General features: G+C 37.8%; 1 protein-coding gene across 2 annotated transcripts in view; it reads left to right on the forward strand.

Moving 5' to 3' along the window:
* Positions 1-19,821, forward strand: part of ME1 (malic enzyme 1) — a 154,241-nt gene that overhangs the window by 114,421 nt on the left and 19,999 nt on the right. For both annotated transcript variants that reach the window (XM_066547375.1, XM_066547376.1), the window contains exons 7-9: positions 3,137-3,246; positions 13,166-13,263; positions 15,060-15,173. In XM_066547375.1, coding sequence (XP_066403472.1) covers positions 3,137-3,246; positions 13,166-13,263; positions 15,060-15,173 — 322 coding nt within the window. The remainder of the gene's footprint in view (positions 1-3,136; positions 3,247-13,165; positions 13,264-15,059; positions 15,174-19,821) is intronic.

Below are 19,821 nucleotides of genomic sequence, written 5' to 3' on the forward strand. Positions count from 1 at the left end.
TTTCATTTATGTTGGAGATCTGAGTGTCTTCAGATTTCAAAGAGGAAGATAAAATTGTTGTAAGGTGTATGATTATGAAGTTTAGCTACTTTAATAAGCAGTACATTCTATTCTTTCACACTATCATATTAAATAGGTAGTCCACTATTTTTGAAATAAAAGTTACCTCTTAGAGAGTTTTCTGTCATGACAATTTCTTCTAATTTTGTCTCCTAATCTTCTTGACGTGCCTGAAGTTGCTGTCTTTTAACATGCTCCCTTTTAGTAGTCAACCACAGTCATTGAATGGTGGTTTTAAATGTGATGCTTTTTTTGTAGCATATCTGTTACTGGTGTCTGGACCTGCCTGATCAGGCACTCTGTATCATCAGAGTAAGCTCAGTGAGCAGTGAAGTCAGTCTGTGCTATATCTAGTATTGATGGAAGATGTTGAGATGGTCAAATTTTAGGATAGCTGCAGCCTTTGTTTTCTCTTTTCGTAATGTTTGAAAGATAGTATGACTTACAGAACTGTAGCAGCCCACAGTTGCTGGAATTTGTGTGGTTTGAAAGGCACAGCAGGGTTTGATGGCTGCCCATGGACAAGCACCAAAGTGCTTGGTTCCCTTCTCTTCTTGCAGTCATTTGTGTTCCCTACCCACCTGTACAGAGATGCAGATCCAAGCCCAAAATGTGCAATGACAGCAGGGTATGAGGTGCAAACAGAGAGGACATGTTCTGCTTCCACGAGGGTTGATCCAAGCAGTTACTCTTTATAGTGCACAAGCCACTGAAACTAAAACTGTTCATCAGAGTGTGAGAAGGGTGGAAGGTTATTGCAGAGTGGTATAGGAGGGAAAATATTGGGTTAGGTTTTGGCTCAACTTTCTGCTTTAAATGATTGTGATAGGAAGATGTGGAGGTCATAGAGGAATTGATGGCTCTTTTGGTATGGTCACCGCCTCCAGAACTGTGAGGCACCTTTGTAGCCAATTCATTGTTGCTAAGGGATTTTCTGGAATGCCTGATATTAACTATTGAGTACTACCTCATCTGTATGTCTCATCTATTAGTGCTTTTGAGGACAAGAATACTCCAAGCAGAGAAATAGTGGATAATGTTCTTGTCTCTTTTTTGAGAATATGGACCTCAAAATTCACAAGTCTTATGAAGTACTGCTGGTTGTGTGCAGCACTGCAGTCTGAGGTTTTTACCTGGATGTCGGGTTCGGCTGCCAGGTGTTACACGTGCAGTGCAGAAGAATGCTGCTTAGAAATTTTTCTGCTATGATGCCACAATCTCAGAGGCCCAGAGTTAGACTGCCTGCATTTTTTCCATTTTAATTAAACAGCCACAATATCTGGCTCAGAGAATTCATATGGATAGTGTGTCCAGTATAGGATGATTATTTTCTACAGGGATGCTCTTTTGATATAACTCACAGGGGGTTTTGGTCTTTGTCTACAAGGGTAATGGATAAGAAAACAGAGAAAAATAAAATACAGATGAGAAAATGGAATGTTATGTATGGTAAAATAAAGAAACAGACTATCCTAATGACATCCAAGAAACACATATAACCAAGCTCCAGGATTCCAGAGTGATAATCTCATTAGTTTCATATTATTATGCAACTGTCAACTTCTGGACCTTTATGGAGTCACAGAAATTTATGGCAGAAACTGAAGCAGGTTAAAAATTTAAATTAATTAGAAGTTAGCTCTATTTTTTGATTTGAACTCAGTTGTGATTTACAGTACTGGATTTGCCAAATTTTCTTTTAAATAGTTGCCTGTCATTATGCTGCTGAAGAAGTCCAGGTTTTTCCATCAAACCTGAAGACGTATTTATTTTAGTAAGGATTACTATTCCTGCTAGTGGAATCCCCATAGATTTGGCTAATTGTAATATGGCTGTAAATATGTGTTTTCCATGGAAATGAGTTTAGTCACAGGAATTTTTGGGTTCTTTTAAAGTACTGATAGCTTTGCTTAATGTGGTTGCCAAACACATGTATTTTCAAAAAAACCTCAGTTAATGTATTTACACTGAACTGCTCACTATATATATGTATTGCTTTTCTGGATCAAGCATGAATTGACATCTTGACTGTCTCTCATGCATTTGTGCTGTTAGCAAATAAGGAAAGCCTCCTCTAGCTCAATCAGGATTGAGACTGCTGCAGAGATCTTGCCCTCTTGCAAATGTCTGTGAGCTTAAATCCAGTCTTTATGTAGTTTTTGTAGATATATTTTCATTGCTTTGTGGGTTTTTTTTTTTTGCTTTTGTTGTAAGAAAGTAATTGAAAATGCCATATGTGACTGGTATGCAAAGAATCCAGAGACAGTACTACTAAAAATGCATATAAGGACTGGGCAATATTTACAAGAACATGTAGTGACAGGATGGGGAGGAACAGCCTCAGACTGAAAGTAGGATTAGGTTAGATACTGGGAAGAAATTCTTTACTCTGAGGGTGGTGAGGCCCTGGAACAGGTTGCCAAGAGAAGCTGTGGATGCCCTGTCCTTGGAAGTGTTCAAGGCAAGGTTGGATAAAGATCTGAGAAACCTGGTCTAGCGAAAGATGTCCCTGCCCATGGCAGGGAATTGGAACAAGATGATTGTTAAGGTCCCTCTCAGTCCAAACCATTCCATGATCTGTAGTGGTAATATTAATTTAACTTAACTTCTTACTAACTTTCATTTTAGGACTAATCTTACTAGCACAGCAGTGCAATTGATGACTTGTTAGGTATTGACATACAAATCTAGTGCCAGGAGTCTTGAGTTTCCAGATTAAAAAAAAACCAAAAAAACAACCACAGAATTATAGCATGGTTTGTGCTGGGAGGGACCTTTTTTGTTCTCTAGGTAATTGCTCTGTGGAGACTTCTGTTGAGATGTCTGCAGAGGGTGAATGCCTTTTCCACTGTTCTTCTATTCATAGCTTAGAACTGAGTAAATACTATTAATAGTATGATTATGCCTTCTAAATAATCTGTATGAATGTAAAGATAACAAATACAACAGAAATATGTTGAGAGTTGTATGATTCACATTATACTTGCATTTGAAATCTGACCACAAATGTTACTAGTGTTTTAATGTATAATTTTGAAACTTTCTTAACATAATGCATAATTTCTTGTTTTTCTAGATATGGCATGAACTGCCTCATTCAGTTTGAGGATTTTGCTAATGCCAATGCATTCCGCCTCCTGAATAAGTATCGTAACAAGTATTGCACTTTCAATGATGACATTCAAGGTAACAAACTTTTTCTCTTCTCTTCAGTATTCTTCCCACAAGCCACAAAAATAAATCTTAATTTCCAGAGGGGAAAAAATTATCAACTTTATTGTAATATTTATAGATGTATAGGTCACGTTTTGCCTTGGGTTTCCTCAGCATGAATTTTTGGCGAGCTGCATTTGCTCTTAACCTTTCATCTCTCATTTACACCTCATACTTTATTTAGATGTTTGCTCTTCAGGTTTGGGGTTTTTTTAATAGTTTAATATGTGAATGGCTTTCTCCATATAAATTACTGACTTCTTTGAGCAAATGTCAAAGCTCAAACCTGGTCTGTACTTTCTTGGTTTTTTGTCACTTCAGTGACAACAGCTCCACTGTTCCTCCATGCAACTAGATTGATAAATGTCAAAATGTTTTTCAGTTCTTAAGCTGACAACCCTGTTACATATTAATGTAATTTTCCTCACAGTCTCACTCAGTTTTAGATGGAAATGATCCCCTTGGCTCTCTTTATCCCATCTGAATCATTTGTGGAATGAGCTGGAAAAGGGAAGATATCTAGGGTTGGAGATGTCAACAAGGGGGATTCCCCAGTGCTCAATCTAAACAGGCATCTTGTCCCTCCCTCCCAAGAAGACAGACAAGTAGAGCTGAAGTGGTGTATGCTACTACTCAGGTTGCCTTATATCTGGTCAGGAAAAGAGCACTGAAAAATAACTTTCTCTAGGGCAGTGGCTTCCATCCTTGAGAGCAGTCTGAAGTCAGATGAGCTGCTGGAGAGAGGTTTCCAGAGAGAGCCCTGGGTATCCAGCTACCTCTTATCCCTGATGTTTCCTTGGGTATGTGAAGGTCTCAGCAGTGACATGTCAAAAATGGAAGTTAACCTGTCTTCATTTCTCATGGCTTTCAGTGACACTTTAAGCCAACTATTAGGAGCTGGAGTTTTCCAGAAGTCCTTATTGAGTCATGCTTGGGACCTAGATCATATTTCAGTGACTGAGTGCATGGCAGTGGATTCAAATAGTCCTTGTCTTTCTGGCGTTAGGGATTTGACTATCCACATGAACCTTGTTCCTAGTATAAGCCTGATTAAGTTTTTCTACTGCATCTGAAACAGACTATGGAGGACAACCTCCCAGATAGGAAAGAAACTAATTACAATATGTCATTTCCTTTTGTAAGAAGCATGGTGCTGCCTACCCTGAAGGGTCTGAGTTTAGCCATGGCTACAGCACTTCATTATAGCAGGCCAAACAGCATCTGGAAGTTTCCCTGGTTGTTTAGAGGCCTGATTCCCACAGGGAATTCCCTTTCCTTGCAGGATGAAGGTCCTTAATCCAAATCAGAAAGAGACTCAAGTAGAATGTGGTTTCAGAGAAGTGGGTGTATTTCAGCAAAAGTGTACCAACTATGGGTAAACTTACTTGACGAGGCCTTTTGTGTATTTGCATTTTCAAACCACTTCATTCTCTCTCCTGCACCTTGGAAGGAGGTGTCTTGACATTCAGAAGTGTTGGAAGGTATCCCTTTGGCTTTGGTCTCAGCTGTCGTAGCAGCTATCAGCCTTCCTTAGAAGTGCAGCCTTTTAATTCGTTTTCTGCAATCTAATTTGTGCTTATGGGGCCTTTGATATTTTCACAAACAATGCCTGTGACTTTTGGGTGATCTCCATCCTTAATATCTGTGTAGCTTCCAAGGGGTGAAAGTGGATGCATTTATTTCTGGTCTCTGTCATTTGTCATCATATCCCTAGTTACCTTCAGTAACTTTTTTTTCATAGCATGTCATCTTTTCTCATCTTTTCCTGTAGTGTGGAAGTAGAATAACAGCCCATTGATCTTTCATCACTCTTCCTCTTCCAGCTTTCACCTAAGGATCTTTCACCTAGCAACTATAATGAGAATGGATGGTGCTAACTTCTTTATCAATGCTTTGAGATTTTCAGTTTATAAATAGCGTGACTTTTTCCAGGCTACTTGAAAGAGTGGCTTTCTCTGTATACAAGTTGTGTTTTCTACAACAGTAAAGCTGACAAGTTGTGCCAACCCAGTAAAAGCAAAGAAATGTAACACTGCATCTAATTTGCCATCATCTTCTGAAGATAATGCTTACATGGTATTTTAAACATGGTTTCTCCTAGTACTAACATTTTTCAAGAGAAAGCTACTTTAAGATCAAAGGAAATGTTTAATATCTTTCATAGAAAGACTTGAGGATTTCTTTCTCTATATAAGATATCCAGAGAAAGGATCCCTATGTATCTTAGTGATGCAATGAGGACCTTTCAGTATCTCAAATCTAAAAAATACCCTAATATATGATCCTGATTTTTGACAGTCACTAAAGTGGATAAAGAAAACATGACAAGCTGCATATACCCATCTGCAAGTACCAACTTGGACAAATGCAGTTGCCCTCTCTTAGCTCACAGCTATTTACACAGGGTCAGCCTGCCCCTAACTGATGATTGCAGAACATTCAGAAAAAGTCTGCCAAAACACTGGGCACAGAAAACCACTAAAGATTGACCATTAAGGATCACCTATAGACATAATTAAGAATTTCTGGAAACAGTCTCAATCCCTGCTACAGTACAGTCACATCCTTTACTCTGGAGAAGGCTTTGTAACTTTTTCTACATTACCTCTCTGTACACAAGCAATTAAGAAAAAGGTGAACAGGATTCTGACCAAATAGTATAAATCTGTATTGGAATAATAAAATTCTTTGTACTTTAACATTTTAGAAAGCATCTTTGGTTTTGGATAGGTGGTGAATTTCTTCCCTCTGAAATTATAATAATTTCTCCATATCTGTATTTTCAAAATATCTTCTTACAAACACAATAGCAATATTTCCTTAGGGAGAAAATATTCACTTTTTCCCTTGGATTCCAATCTGTTTTTTTCTAACCACAAATCAGCTTGGTGCTTTTTTTTCCTCTCTCTCTGAAATACTGAGACAGATTATTGGAAATGAAAATCAGAGAAAGCCTTTGGTTTAAAACAAATACTTTTATCTGGTTTTAGCTATTAGAGAACCTTTTCCAAAACTGAGAGGGGGTGGGATCATAATTTCCCATATGGGAGAAATATGAATTAATTTTGTAATGGCAAACTTCACAACATTTAGAATTAGGTCAGATTGCTAGCTTTGTTCATCTCCAATATATTTAGGAAGGAGGTGTCATAAGGAAAGAGTGGAATTTTTTTAAAGATATGATATGTGATGGTTTTTTTCTTTCCAACCCCTTCCTGGGAATGGACCCCTGGGACCTGTGTTGCCAAACAAAGCTGTTTCTCGGGGTGAGAGATGTTCTCTGTGTCACTGCCCTTGAAGGAAGCAGGCTTGGGATTCACAGTTTAAAATTTCCTTAAAGAAACGAACCAGTTCCCTTCCCTGCTGCGGGGAGGTTGGACAAGTCTCTCAAGATCTGCTAAAACCAAAGTCCTAGGTACAATGTAGGCAGTGCTGAAATCCTGCTTGTGGGTGGGATTGGCTTGGGCCACACCTTCCTGCCCTTCACAAACCTGGGGTGCCATAGTGCTCCCTTTCCACACCCATTTTGACTTTGGTGGGTCTGTTGAAGGAGTTTTTACTACTTGGGCACAGTCAGTGGCTTAAGGCATGTTTGCAAGAAACATGCATTTTTTCTGTGGGTCTTTTGGTGCTTATCACGTGGTCACTGGTTGCAGTCACTGCTGACATGGATACATTTCAAATAGTGGCATAAATTTCTCTGGCCTTGCTGCCTCTATGTAGGTCAATTATTTCAATTACTGGAATTTTTTGGTCTTTGTTCCCCCTTCTGTACTTAAAAATTGTCTCAATTGACAATGACAAACTTCTGTAGTATAACACAATCTACATAAAATAAGTGTTTCTCTGTTCTGTAATACTGGAGTTACAGGTCTTGTAGCTTCACTGTACCCACAATTCCATTGCTTTCCCCCACAATGGACACAGGGCCTGTATTTTATGCCAATAAAAATATTTACACAGAGAGATTGCACTGGATTGGAATTAACTTCAGTATCCATCATGACCTTAGATGTCATTAGTTTTGAACAGCTGTGTTGTTTGATTGCATCAACATTTTATGAAAAGAAAGAGACGTAAAGTAAAAAATGTAGACCACATATAACTTAACATAATTATTTCATTTTGTATTTTGATTTTATTTAAAATGTATGTTAAGTGTTCAGCAGACTGCCATTTGAATAGCCAGGAAAATTATACCTGGAAGTTATGTTGTGACTAATTCAATGTTAAATCAGTGCCATTCTCAGAAATCAGAATTTCTGTGTTACAAACATTGTCCTTTTTAAGATTCAATTCTTTTAACATTAATATAAAAATTTATACATTTGGTGCCTGGAAATTTCACTTCTTGAAATCAAATTGTAGAGCAGACTTTGGATTTGTTGTTACGATTGTGATGGGCTTGGGACTTCCAGTTCTTTCTCTGACCGGGGTTTTGAAAAATGCAGAGTGGAATGACATATAATAGTTCAGATGTTTATATCATATATCTCAAATTCTGAAAAGATATGCAAACTGTAGAAAACTTCTTTCATAGACATGTGCTTTACTTTCAGAGACACTGGCTTTCAAGTGAAACATGCTGAGATTTTTAAAATTAAATAATTAAAAAAATAAAATGGTTTTTAAAAAATCCTATTAAGATGTATGCTGTAGGGTTATGTGAAGTGTATTTTTCTTTTGGTATATTGAGGATATCACCTCTTTGTTACTCAGTGATAAATTTAGATTGAAATCAGTCTGTTTCCAAGTAAAAGCTACCCTACTGTAGCTTTTGTGTAATTTTCCATGTGTATACAGAAGCTTATGTAGGTACAAGTATTCCTCTGTTTCTCTTTTTGCTCATTATGGGTTTAAAAAAGAAATCCATTCTCCCCATATTCCAGGGCAGCCAGCACCAGGTGGCCCTACTTGCTTGAGCAGGGAGTTGCACTAAATGCCCTCCCAGCCTAAGCCATCCTGTGCTGCTGGGACTCTGTATCCTTTTCCAAATATGCCAAATGGTTGGTATTTTAGACAGGCTGCATTTCTCCTTGCCTACAGCCTTTCCTCTCTTTTCACTGCCTGCTGCAGAGCAGGGCAGTGTGCACATGCAGCTTTGAGCCCATTCATGGCAAGAAGAAGAAGCTGCCCTCTCTTAAAAGAGGGGCCTTTTCAACTACCCACAGCTGTAGCATTTGCCTCACTAGCAACTGAGATCTCACCTTTTCCATAGGATCTTTACTCTTTTTTCCTATATGTGTAGGAGATGGGAATGGATTTTTTTCCCCGGTACACTGTGAAGTGCTATTTGGATGGCTGGCAATGTTAACATGTGATTTCTGTTACGCTGTGTATTGAGAAATATGAATTTTACTTTTACCACTTCCTAATCTTTTAGTCCAGAATGAATACCTCAGGTTTTTGGATGTGCTGTAGAAAGTTCTTCCCTCTTATTGTTTGCTAGCTTTTTAAAATGAGATAGGTAAAATTACATAAAGGAACTACTAGCGCTTGATTGCAAGTTTTACTTTTTGAAACTTTAAATAATGGACAAAGGATTCAGTGCAATAAGCCCTTTCTCACTAATTTAAATTAAATTGCATCCAATATAAATTAAGTTCTTATTCCTCACATTTTGGGGCTTTTTTCCCCATTTCTTTTGTTCAGTTGTATCTGCTGAAATGGTAGTCTGTGCTCCCAAGCATTTACAGTGTGTCAACCTCAAAAGGCTGTGGATTTCTTTTAACATGTTCATGCTCATTTGTGCAGTTTACTGTAACAAGGTTAAAGAATCTTGCACAGAAAATGAAGACTTGGTATAGAATAGTGTACCTTGATATTTCACATCTATAGTGTTTATACAAGACATGACTTACCTTCCTAAAAAACTATAATGAAATATTTGCTGTTGCAGCAGTTGACACTGCTTTAGGAAAATATCCATTGTTAAATTTGCTTTGATTAATCTTCTAGAAATCTGTGGAGAATAGAATGGGTTTTCAAAATCATATCCTTGAACAATGTCTATCTTATCCTGCACACAAGGGATTTAACCTGTGCTCTGGCCAATCTGATTCTCCGCTTCCTACAGCAATGACAGTCAGAATTCAAAAAATCACAGAATTCAAATAATTTTGTTTGTGCCTCGTGATATCTGCAAAAAATTGTTTGCATCTGCCTTGGCAGATGGATGTGAATTGCATTTTGATGAATTTCAAAAACTTGAGCCAGTATTCAGGGTGAAATGTAAGGTGATGGCGTTAGTCAGAGCAGTTCCGGTTAAACAGATCTGCTATTCAGGCTGCCGGTGCCCCCCTTCAGTAGGAAGGAATAAGGGGAGCTGCTGACGAGGAGTGATGACAGCCACTGCCAGCAGAAGTGATAGTGGGTTCAGTAATCTAATAAACTGGCTTATTATTCCTTTCAGAGTCAAAAGGCTGAATAAAATTGGTGTGGAATACTTCTAAATGCCCTTTTTACAGCAATTCTGTGCAAATGATGATTTGAGAGAAAAGTCGTATTTAAGCCTTTATCTATTGCAGTTATAAACTTTGCTCTGAATCATCCTCATGATGGACATACAGGTAACAGTAGCTCACTTCCTGTGCAAATATTCAATGCAAAATATATTGACATTCAGCGCAGGATTTTATTTATGTTTCATATATCTTCTATTTCTCCTTAAAGCAGAAGACCATGTAGTGAAAAATTTTGTAAAAATATCCCAACTGGTAATACTTAATGACAGTCCTTTTTTCTGGCTAACAAGCTTAGCAACAGTACATCAGCCATGAAGATAAGTGGTATCCCAGCATTCCCATTTGTTATAAATCTCTGGTGTTTCATTTTGACTCTGTCACCACAAAGCAGCTTGAAGAGCAGCTTTCATGGCTCTCTGAGAACTCCTCTGATGGGGGGAGGGTGCTGTGGTGACCACAACTTTAAGGAAGACAGGGATCATACAGTGCTCCAGCCCAGCTTTCCTTTTCAGGAGACCAGATTGATGGTCCTAGGAATAAGCTGTGTTATGTAGGCTCCCTCCTCCTCCTCCCCTGCAAGCACAGCTGTGTAAAATAAAATAGGAGAAAGAATTTGGCATCCAATGAGACAATGGGATTTTTTTCTTGCTGGTTATGAGGATTGTTTGGTAGAGTACCAAGGGAAACTGAGAGCACACTCTGACTTCTCTTTTTTGCCATTTTTGGTCGTTGCCAGCTTGGCACTTGCCTGAGGAAGACTTAATTTCATCTGGGAAAGAAACAAGCTAATTCTGGGAGACTGTGAGGTGGAAGTGTCTCAGCCTGGTGGTTATTGTTCCCAAAGCCATGCTTCAGAGGAACCATTTTAAAGATTTTTATTTAGAAATCAGGGACAGAACAAGTCGTAAAAATGACTAAAGAAGTAAAAAATGCCAGATTTGTATGGTCTAATCATTAAGTGGGCTGAGAACAAGGTGTCCTGTATTTCTGATGATTGAAGTGAAAAGTCATAATCAAAAGCATGTAACAAACATAATTCTGAAGGCACATGTTTTTTAACTGCTTAAGTGGATTTACTTCAAAAAATTACTTTCTAACTTTAAAACCTTTTATTTTTGAAAAAGTAACCATTCTTGAAACTTAGATGATCCTACCTACAAACCACAGATTCAAACCCAGCCTTCAACACCCAAATGATGTCGTTGAAGAAAAGTACAGTACAAAGAAGCCAGTACCAGGCTTCTTACTACCTCTGTTCTTTTAGGTCCTGTAGTTTTAGCTACTGATATTTGACCATCAGTGGTCTGTGTGCCTGAAGTATGAATGCCTGTTTTGAGCACCTCATAGTTTAATGTAGGGATTACTGCTATATCTCAGCTTTAAAATTCACCTTGTTTCTGAGAAAATAGACTTGTGAATAGCAAATTTAGAGGAGCTGCTTATTGAGAGCAACTGTCCAATATGCAGATTCCGGGCCAAGTGATTTTGTCAGGCTGGTCATATCCATTTCATACTTTTTATGAAGGAAAAGTCAGTAGCAATATGAATTCTCCCCTCAACTGTGTGGCTTGTAGGCAATTGCAGATAGGGCAGTGATGATTGGGAACAGACTTGTAGGAACCAGCAGATCTCCTTCTTGCAAGTTCTTGCAGGCTTCTCAAAATAATTAATGGCCTCATCTTTGATTTCCCTAAGTCAGTCAGTGACAGCTGCTGCCCAGAAAGGGAAGAATTCACTTCTTATTCCTGGAACTGGACATTGCAGGGCCTGTGTTCATCTCCCTGTGGTCCAGCTCTCTCTGAATCAGATAGGCATTATAAATCTTCAAAGACTGTTGAAACCCGTGTTTTGACTTTCAGTACCTAATTGTTAGCGTCTGGGCAGCTTTTTCAGTCCTAGAGAAATCAGTGCTGTCTGCAAATGATTCTTCAGAATCTGCTCTAAATCCAAAACTTTGCTGGAGGTATTATTTACCCCACTATTATATTCCTGTCCACTATATTCCGGTCCATGGGATCCAAGTTCCTTGCAGGAATAGAGTTTGATTTTTTTTTTGTTGGCTACTTTATGCTTTAGTGATGATAATAATTTGTGAAAAATACAAGCTTGTTGCATGAAGTCACAAACACATGAAAGAAAGTCTTCCCCTTCCAGTAGGCTTTGTTGGGGAGAAGGAATCACCTTCAGTCTTTCAGTCAGAAGAGCCAAATGTGACCTCCGGGTGACCAAATACCACTTCCTTGAGCATGAGAGAGGCTGACAATTTGACTCAACAGAGCTGACAATTCCCCTGCAGGGCAGTGTATCAATTTGGGTGCAGTGGTTCAAGTTAAGAAAACTTAACTTTCTGAAAGAGTGGGAGAATTGGTATTGTTCCAGATAAGCAAAGCTGATTGGAACACCATCAGTCTTCAAATGTAATGAATTACTTTCTGCAAAGTAGCAAGCTTTCCAGTAGTAGATAAGAGGCTGAAAAGAAATAGAAGAAGAAAAGAAAGGTTTAGATTTGAAATTTTCAACCTAGAATACAGTTAAGCACTGGAATAGCTTGCTGAGGAGATATAAGCGTATTTGAAAGAAGACCTTAAGGACAAGTTAGACAAAGATATGTCAGCAATCACAGAGGTTAGATTTACTCTGCCACTGTGAACCAGTTTGAATTAGATGCCTGCTTGAATTCTTTTTTTGCTCTACTTTTTATTAATAGCTGTTTCTCACAATGAGGACCAAAATTTCTCTATTCAAAGACAGACAGGTGTCTTTTTTTCTGGGGTTCTGAGTTGGAGAAAAAAGACCTCCCCAGGCTAAATCATGAAACTAAATGTTAGCCTTTTTCCCTGTGTGGCATTACTCAAAGATAGATTTGAAAAATGTTTTAAAAGATACTAACCTGAAACTCCTGTCACAGTGGGCTGAAGTCTTAAATAAGCTGGCCTTATTCTTTCAGCTGGTTTAGCTTCTCTGTAAATGTTCATTTTGATATTCCACTCTGACAACCTCCCCATGAGAAATGAAGTTTTATTTTAGCTTTGTATTTTACTGTACTTGAAGTATATCTATTTGATGAATGAAACCAGTAACTTAATTTTCAGTATCTGGATTTCTTCAAAATATTTCTCTCTGGACTCTCACAGCCTTCGTTCTAAAAAAGGTCATAACTAGAATATTTTACAGGACTTTGAATGGCCTAGCCATTATACCCATCCATAGAATCAATCTATTTTATTTAATGTTACTCTGATGATATTCTCACTTACATTTAATTTTTGTTAGAATGAAGTAGAGCAGACTCTAACTCCAGTCAACTGTTTGTTACTACCCTCAGTATTTGTATCTTTTAGCCAAAAGGTGCTGTGGTGTTACTTAAAATGTAAAGTTTCGTAATTCTTTTAAGAATAACCAGATTTTTTTTCCTTTTTTTATTTCAGGAACTGCATCTGTTGCTGTTGCAGGTCTTCTTGCAGCTCTGCGTATCACCAAGAACAAATTGTCAGATCACACAGTGTTGTTCCAGGGAGCTGGAGAGGTAGGTATTTTTATACATTGGGGAAATTGTACTATGATGAGTTTTATTAATATTTACTTGAGTTACATGTGTCCTATAAGCAAGATGTTTAAATGAGTAGAATAATTACTAACACCTGCTGAAAGTTCTTTTTTAGTTCAAATGTAAATTCACAGAAAAAGCTCTGATCATCTGGTGAAGCCTCGTCTTTTTCATAAGACATTTTTTGGAGATCTGCTCTCTTTTTAGAACTTCAAGTTTTAGCTCTTCCACTGTAAATTATTGAACTGCTCTTGATATAACCAAGCAAAACATTTTTTGAAAGATGAGGAAATACAGCGGAGAAAGTAAATTTAACATGTTTACCCAAGTCAGTATAATTTAGTAAGAAGTGCCCCTTTGATTTTTTTTGCATTGACCATGTTTTTCAGTAGTTTTTCAGTATTCTGCATATTAAGGTCATCCATTTCTGAATATCTTTATGCACACTATTTTTTTATACTAATTTTTGAGTATTAATTTCTAAGCTGCTGACACACAAGTGCAGGCTGTACTTATCTACAGTATGGCTTGTCATCTCTTGTATGAAGCCTACCACCCCATGCTGGCTTCTTTAATTTCATTAAATATTTGGTGCTATGTCTGCAGTTTTCAAAGTGGCTTGTATGCATATCTGCCATGTCATCACCTTACTGCATCAAGACTATCCATCTTTCTGGAGTTCCTTCCCCTGGTTTTCTTCCATGTTCAACAAGCAGATGAATTAATGATCTGATGTTTATTTTTTTGTCAATAGTTTTAGTGTGGCTGTTGCTGCCAAGAGGTAATGGTAGCTATCACGCCTGCTGCAGGAGCTGTTTCTTAATAAAACTAATTATTTCTTTGCAAAAAAAGGAAAATCTCACTTGGTTCTCAGTGAAAATCAGTGATAAAGAACAAGAAACAGAACCAACCCCAAAAAATACATGTATGGGTCTGTAATCAGAAATATTGGCCAGTTTGTTGGTTTGTTTTGTTGCCTGGTTTTCAATCTGTACCTGTATGGCATTTAATCTGTTGGATGAAATATTATAAAATCCAGTAAGAATGAAAAACGTTTCAGCAAAAGATTGATACATGAGTTTTTCTTTCCCCTGCTTTGACTGGGAGCACAGCCAAGTCTAGAGTTACAAAACACATGAATAGTAGGTAAAAGGAGACTTACCTTTCTGATGGACATCTTAAAAAAAGATAAGAGCAAAAGCTCTTGTGTTTTACTTTCTGGCATGCAGACTGTTATTTCCTTGAGTTTAAATTACAAAAATTTCAAAGAAGAAAAAATATTTCATGTATGCTGAGATGAATATCATAGACTGATAGGATGGTTTGGATTGGAAGGGACCTTAAAGATCATTGAGTTCGACCCCTGCTGTCATGGGCAGGGAACCTTCCACTAGACCAGGTTGTTGTCCAACCTGGCACACTGCCAGGGCTGGAACTATCATTATGTGGAACAAATGTTAGTTCTAGCATTTTCTAGTTTCCAGCTCAACATTTATTGTGCTCTCCACACTCTAAGAGCCATCTGAAGATTCATCTATGCTATGATTTATCTATATGATTTAATATTTATCTATGCTCTTCTTCTGTGTTATGGTTTCTAATTACCAAATGGTAGCTACAGTTCATTAGGTTTATTTTATGAAAAAATAATGATTCCATATTGTTGTTTATTAAAATTAGAAAACTTATCTAAAATAGTAGGTAAATTAAACATGTGAGCAGGGGATTTCTTTAATTTCTTGTTTTGTACTCTACTTTTCTTATTTTTCCTTCAGGCTGCATTGGGGATAGCAAACCTCATTCTTATGGCTATGGAAAAAGAAGGGCTATCCAAAGATGCAGCTATCAAAAGAATTTGGTTGGTTGACTCGAAGGGATTAGTCGTAAAGGTAATACAATTTTGTCATTACTTTAAATATCACAACACTTACTTGCATTCTGTAGATAAAGACAAGGACATATTCTTTGTGAAAGCAACTGCAAAAATATCTCTCTTGGGATAGTGAGTTGTTTTTCTTTTCTTAAGTTTATTAAATTAATGACAGGCTGGCCGGTGGGATGATTACGCTTGGAGTTCCTGTTCTGTTTCTATTAGGGATGAGCACATAATGAAGAAAATTTTTCAGCAGTTCATTAATAAATGTGTAAGAAAAGAAATGTTCAAGTTCAGGGCTTAATATTTCCCATCTAAATGCGACTATTATTTGTTAGCACAGTCTTGGACAAAGATGTATAGGCACATTACTAGGATAGCAGGCAAGTCATCCTTCTGCAAGAACTGAGATGCATTGCAACAAAAAGCTTCTTTGCCCAGTGATACAGCTCATGTTGCAGATGTTGTGGTCTACAGTGCTATCAACACTGGTCAGAATTTGAAGCTGCTGAGAGACTTCATCAGTCACCCTTACCTCATTCCTTCCATGTGCCAAAATAAAGAAACATATGAATTCCATGTGCCAGAATAAAGAAACTGGTGTGTTTTAAAAGGTGGTTATGTATTTAATAGTTTGTGAACTACTTAAAGGAAATAGATGACAGGCCAGTTGCCTTTGCTTTTTCACCTTGCTGGTTGGTTTGAAGTATTTGTGGTCATCCTTATTGGTACCACACTTCACAGTGTTCTTTGGCTGTCTGACATTAAAGGTCTTTTGTGGTTCACACAACTGTGCATCAGGAGGATGCATTCTGCAGGCAGTGTCTGCTGGTTTATTGAACAGCATCACAGCACCTTTCACTCATACTGTTAAAGGGAAAATAGTACAATCATAGACATTGAGATGGGCAAATAATACCAAGGTCATCTTGGTCATCTCTTGCCAGAAGGCACAAAGGTAGCCTGATCAGGTACAGAAGAATCTGTATCTAGGACACAGAATTTTTCCCCTGGTGCTTTTTTTGTTTGTTTAATGTGTATTTTTAATCCTTTTGGTTTTCATCTAATAATTTTGAAGTGATTTTATCTCCAAATATAAATGACTGAAGGCTTGTAGGCTTCAAGGCTTGTATTGTCTGTGGCTGCAGAAACCTTGAGGGTGCCTAAGAATAATCGGTTGCACCATTTCTTTCACCATAGAAACTGGGCATATCAAATTATACTATTGAACTAAAATCACCTCCTAGTGATTGAGGAGACAAACAGGGGCAGAAGTGTAGGAGGTTCACAGCCCCAAAGCAGTAAAAGGGGTCTCTGCTGCATGTCCATCCAGCCGAGGTTGTTAACCAGCCTTTCTCCTTTCTTCTCGCTCCCTGTTTCTTGTCCCAGTCCCTTCACACCTCTCACTGCTAATTTGCCAGTCAGCTGAGAATCTGGGCTGTTGCTTTTGGTAAGAAGAGACTCATTCCTTTCATAGGTTCTAAATTTTTAGCAACTCGGTGACTGCATTCTTTCCTCACCACCTTTGAGCTTCTGCACTCAAGCAGTGCCAAAACCAATCAGTGTTTCACACAGCCTCAATGTTCCTTTCCTCTGCTTATTCTTCTTGGTGGAGCTTTAATTTGGGTTTTGTCCAAAAAGCAGTCCACTGAATTTCATGTCCTGCCTGGAGTTTATTTGTGAACTGTTTGTGATCGCCAGACATAACAGCTGTCTGAGGTAGATTAGGGCTGAATTTGTGGCCAGATGTTGATGCAAGCAGCAGGAATCGACAGTGCATATTTCAGGTCACTGCTTGTGTTCCTGGAAGACCTGGCAGCACCAGTTTTCCCATCTGGCTGTCCTGAGGGGCTGGAGAATGGGTGGGGGCTTGCTGCTGTGTTCTGTTTGAGGGACATCTGTCAGTGCAAGGCCTGGGCTGACAAAAGGAAACATGTCCTTGGTATAGGGCTCTGCAAGTCCTCTCTTGGCTTTCTTCTGCAGCAAAATGTTCCCTCACTGAAAAGTTAAAAAAAAAATGGGCAAAATACCCTCCCTGCAAAGAAAGAAAATACAATGTAAGCCTCAAGAGGCTTGAGATTTAACTGCTGGGAAGCTATATATACAGTGAGTAAATAATTAAACTATGCCGGGTTCCTTTTTCTGGCCTGATAGAGAATGCTGTGATTTAGGTCCACTTAGGAAATTATTTTGGCTTTAGCTGATTGCAGAAAAATGCTGCAAGGATTGAAGAACTTTCCAAACTTGTAGAAATGAGATAAGAGAAATAAAATGAGGAAGATTTATGAGAACAAAATCAGAACTCTATTATTACAAACTCTTTCATTACTGCAAAGGTAAGAATTACCAAAATCAGAACCTAGATCACCAGTTAATCAAATTTGGCATGAACTACCCTGACACTTATTTCTTACTACTAAAGACATGTATCAATGGAAACCTGATAATAAGAGTCCCTTAAAATTTGCCTCACTAAAACCTGCTTGATCAAAAGAATTCTATGTGAAGCAGGGAGACCTTTTCAGTACTAGAAAAATTCTGATCAGTTGCTTTAGCAGTATAAGAAATAACAGAATTGCTGAACACTCAGCAGTTACTTTGTCCAACTAAACTAATTTTGACATAATTTATATTCTATGCTAGCCTTTGATCAATGATTTTGCAATGTGTTATTACAGATTTAAATATTGTTTTCTCCTTTCATCTACTTTCTGTAGAATTTCAACCAGTTCTAAGAAAAATAACCTGGGAACTGTTGTTGACCTGGCTGCAGTTTCCACCTTTTTCTTTTTCCCCACCCTTAAAAGCTGCCACGAAGTCACTTATCAGGCTTTTGTTGCTGAATTTTTTCTTTGTGGCTTTTTAATTTTAGTTCAAGTGCAGCTGTGTTTTCATTCTCCTGTTAATTTTACTTTCCCCCCATGGGAACCATCTGTTTTCATTAAACCAAGCCTGATGACCAACTTTTCTGCTATGTTGTGGTAAAAGAGCTGGTGATAGAGCTGTGTTTGTTATACTGTCCATAGATGTGTTGTATAATTCCTTCTAGAGAATTTACAGTGTTGTAGATACCAGTTTGGGGCTGTTGTTTGGTCTTTTAAAGTTTGTTCAGAATGCTTTCACCTTTTGAAACTGTTTTCGAAAGGTGAGTGAGGAAGTTTTGCACATCATATACTTAAAATTGTGTGACTTTTTCAAACTTACTGTCTTAAGTATCCCAGTGCGTTCAAATGGAAATTTTAATGCTTAATTAAGAGACACTTTAAAGTTGGTTTTGCACTCTTGTGTACTTGAAGATTATACATAATCAGTTGCGACTCATCTTCAGTTCTGAATTTCTAAATTATCACACAATCACAGTCTGTCTGATGAATATATATTTACCTATATAAAGTGGGTAATGTCTCCCACATTCCATTCCGCTATTCTCAGTGTTCTCTTATTTTTTTTTCTGTTAATTCCACAGGTTACATAAATGTGTGATATGTGGTGAACACATTTTGGGTCTCCTTTAAAGCTGCCATAGTGTTATGTGTAGCTGTATTAGTAGCCAAGTCTTAGTCCATGACAGTAAATTCTTTTGTGTCAACTGGGTGAGGAAAGGCAGAATATGAGAATGTTGGGATATTCGTGAGGTTCACCATTGTCTGAGCATTTCAGTAATGTGCTGCAGAGGCTTTTTATTGCTTTTTGTTTTGTTTTCTAAGGCAATACCAAGAACAGGTATTGTTCTTGGGTAGGGTGATAGGCAAGAGGGTTCTTGGAACTTCCTAGGAATATGATACAGTTAATAAGGCATTTTTAATATTTAAATGGACTTAGTAGAAACTTCCCCCCACCCTCTGCCATGGATGGCTGCTCCTGTGCTGAGGATGGACCGGGAATGTTCCTGGGCTGCCAAACATGCTTCTCTTGCAGTGAAGTTTTTCTATAATTTGCAAGGCATTTTTGTACACCACATTATCTCTAGTGCACAAAAGTGGTTCCTTTGCAGAGGGATGAATGTCATCCTTAATTTTAAAGAGTAAGTCACCATGGAGAAATGTTTCTTTGGACAGTTTTGCACTCTATTCTTTCTAGTTCAGCACAGTACTTACTTACTAGTTCAGCACTACTTACACAAGTAATACTTGTGTCTAGCTGAATGATTTGTATTCTAAATATCCATTAGATGTGTGATCTTAAACCCTGTATGACAAGCACAAGAATATTCACTGAAGTCTGATGGCTGAAGGCCTCAGAATATTGATCTTCTATATCAGAGGAAGACTGAAATAGATCCCAAAAAATTAACAATTTCTGTGGTCCTGATTAATTATAATGGAGGTAACCAAGTAAACCTGTAGATAATCACATAAAAGGATTTCATTTTTCATCCTCTTTCCCCCATTTCATTATCCCTGGCAATTTTATTTGCAAAACATTCTCACAACCAATTAACTGGCATTGGATATGACCCTGATTAAAGTTCATGGTTTGGTCAAAGCTGGGGGTACATACATGGTTCAGTCTTTGCTTAGAGAATGATGGAAGAGAAAGGGGGACATTTGGAATAATACCAGAATTTCAGTGCCAGATTCATATAACAAGTGAAAGAATTTTCAGAGCTCCAAATGAAATATCATAATATCAAACTGAATCCCATCCAGACTGTCTGTTACTGA

Source organism: Molothrus aeneus, chromosome 3 (assembly GCF_037042795.1).
Source record: "Molothrus aeneus isolate 106 chromosome 3, BPBGC_Maene_1.0, whole genome shotgun sequence".
Classification (NCBI taxonomy): domain Eukaryota; kingdom Metazoa; phylum Chordata; class Aves; order Passeriformes; family Icteridae; genus Molothrus; species Molothrus aeneus.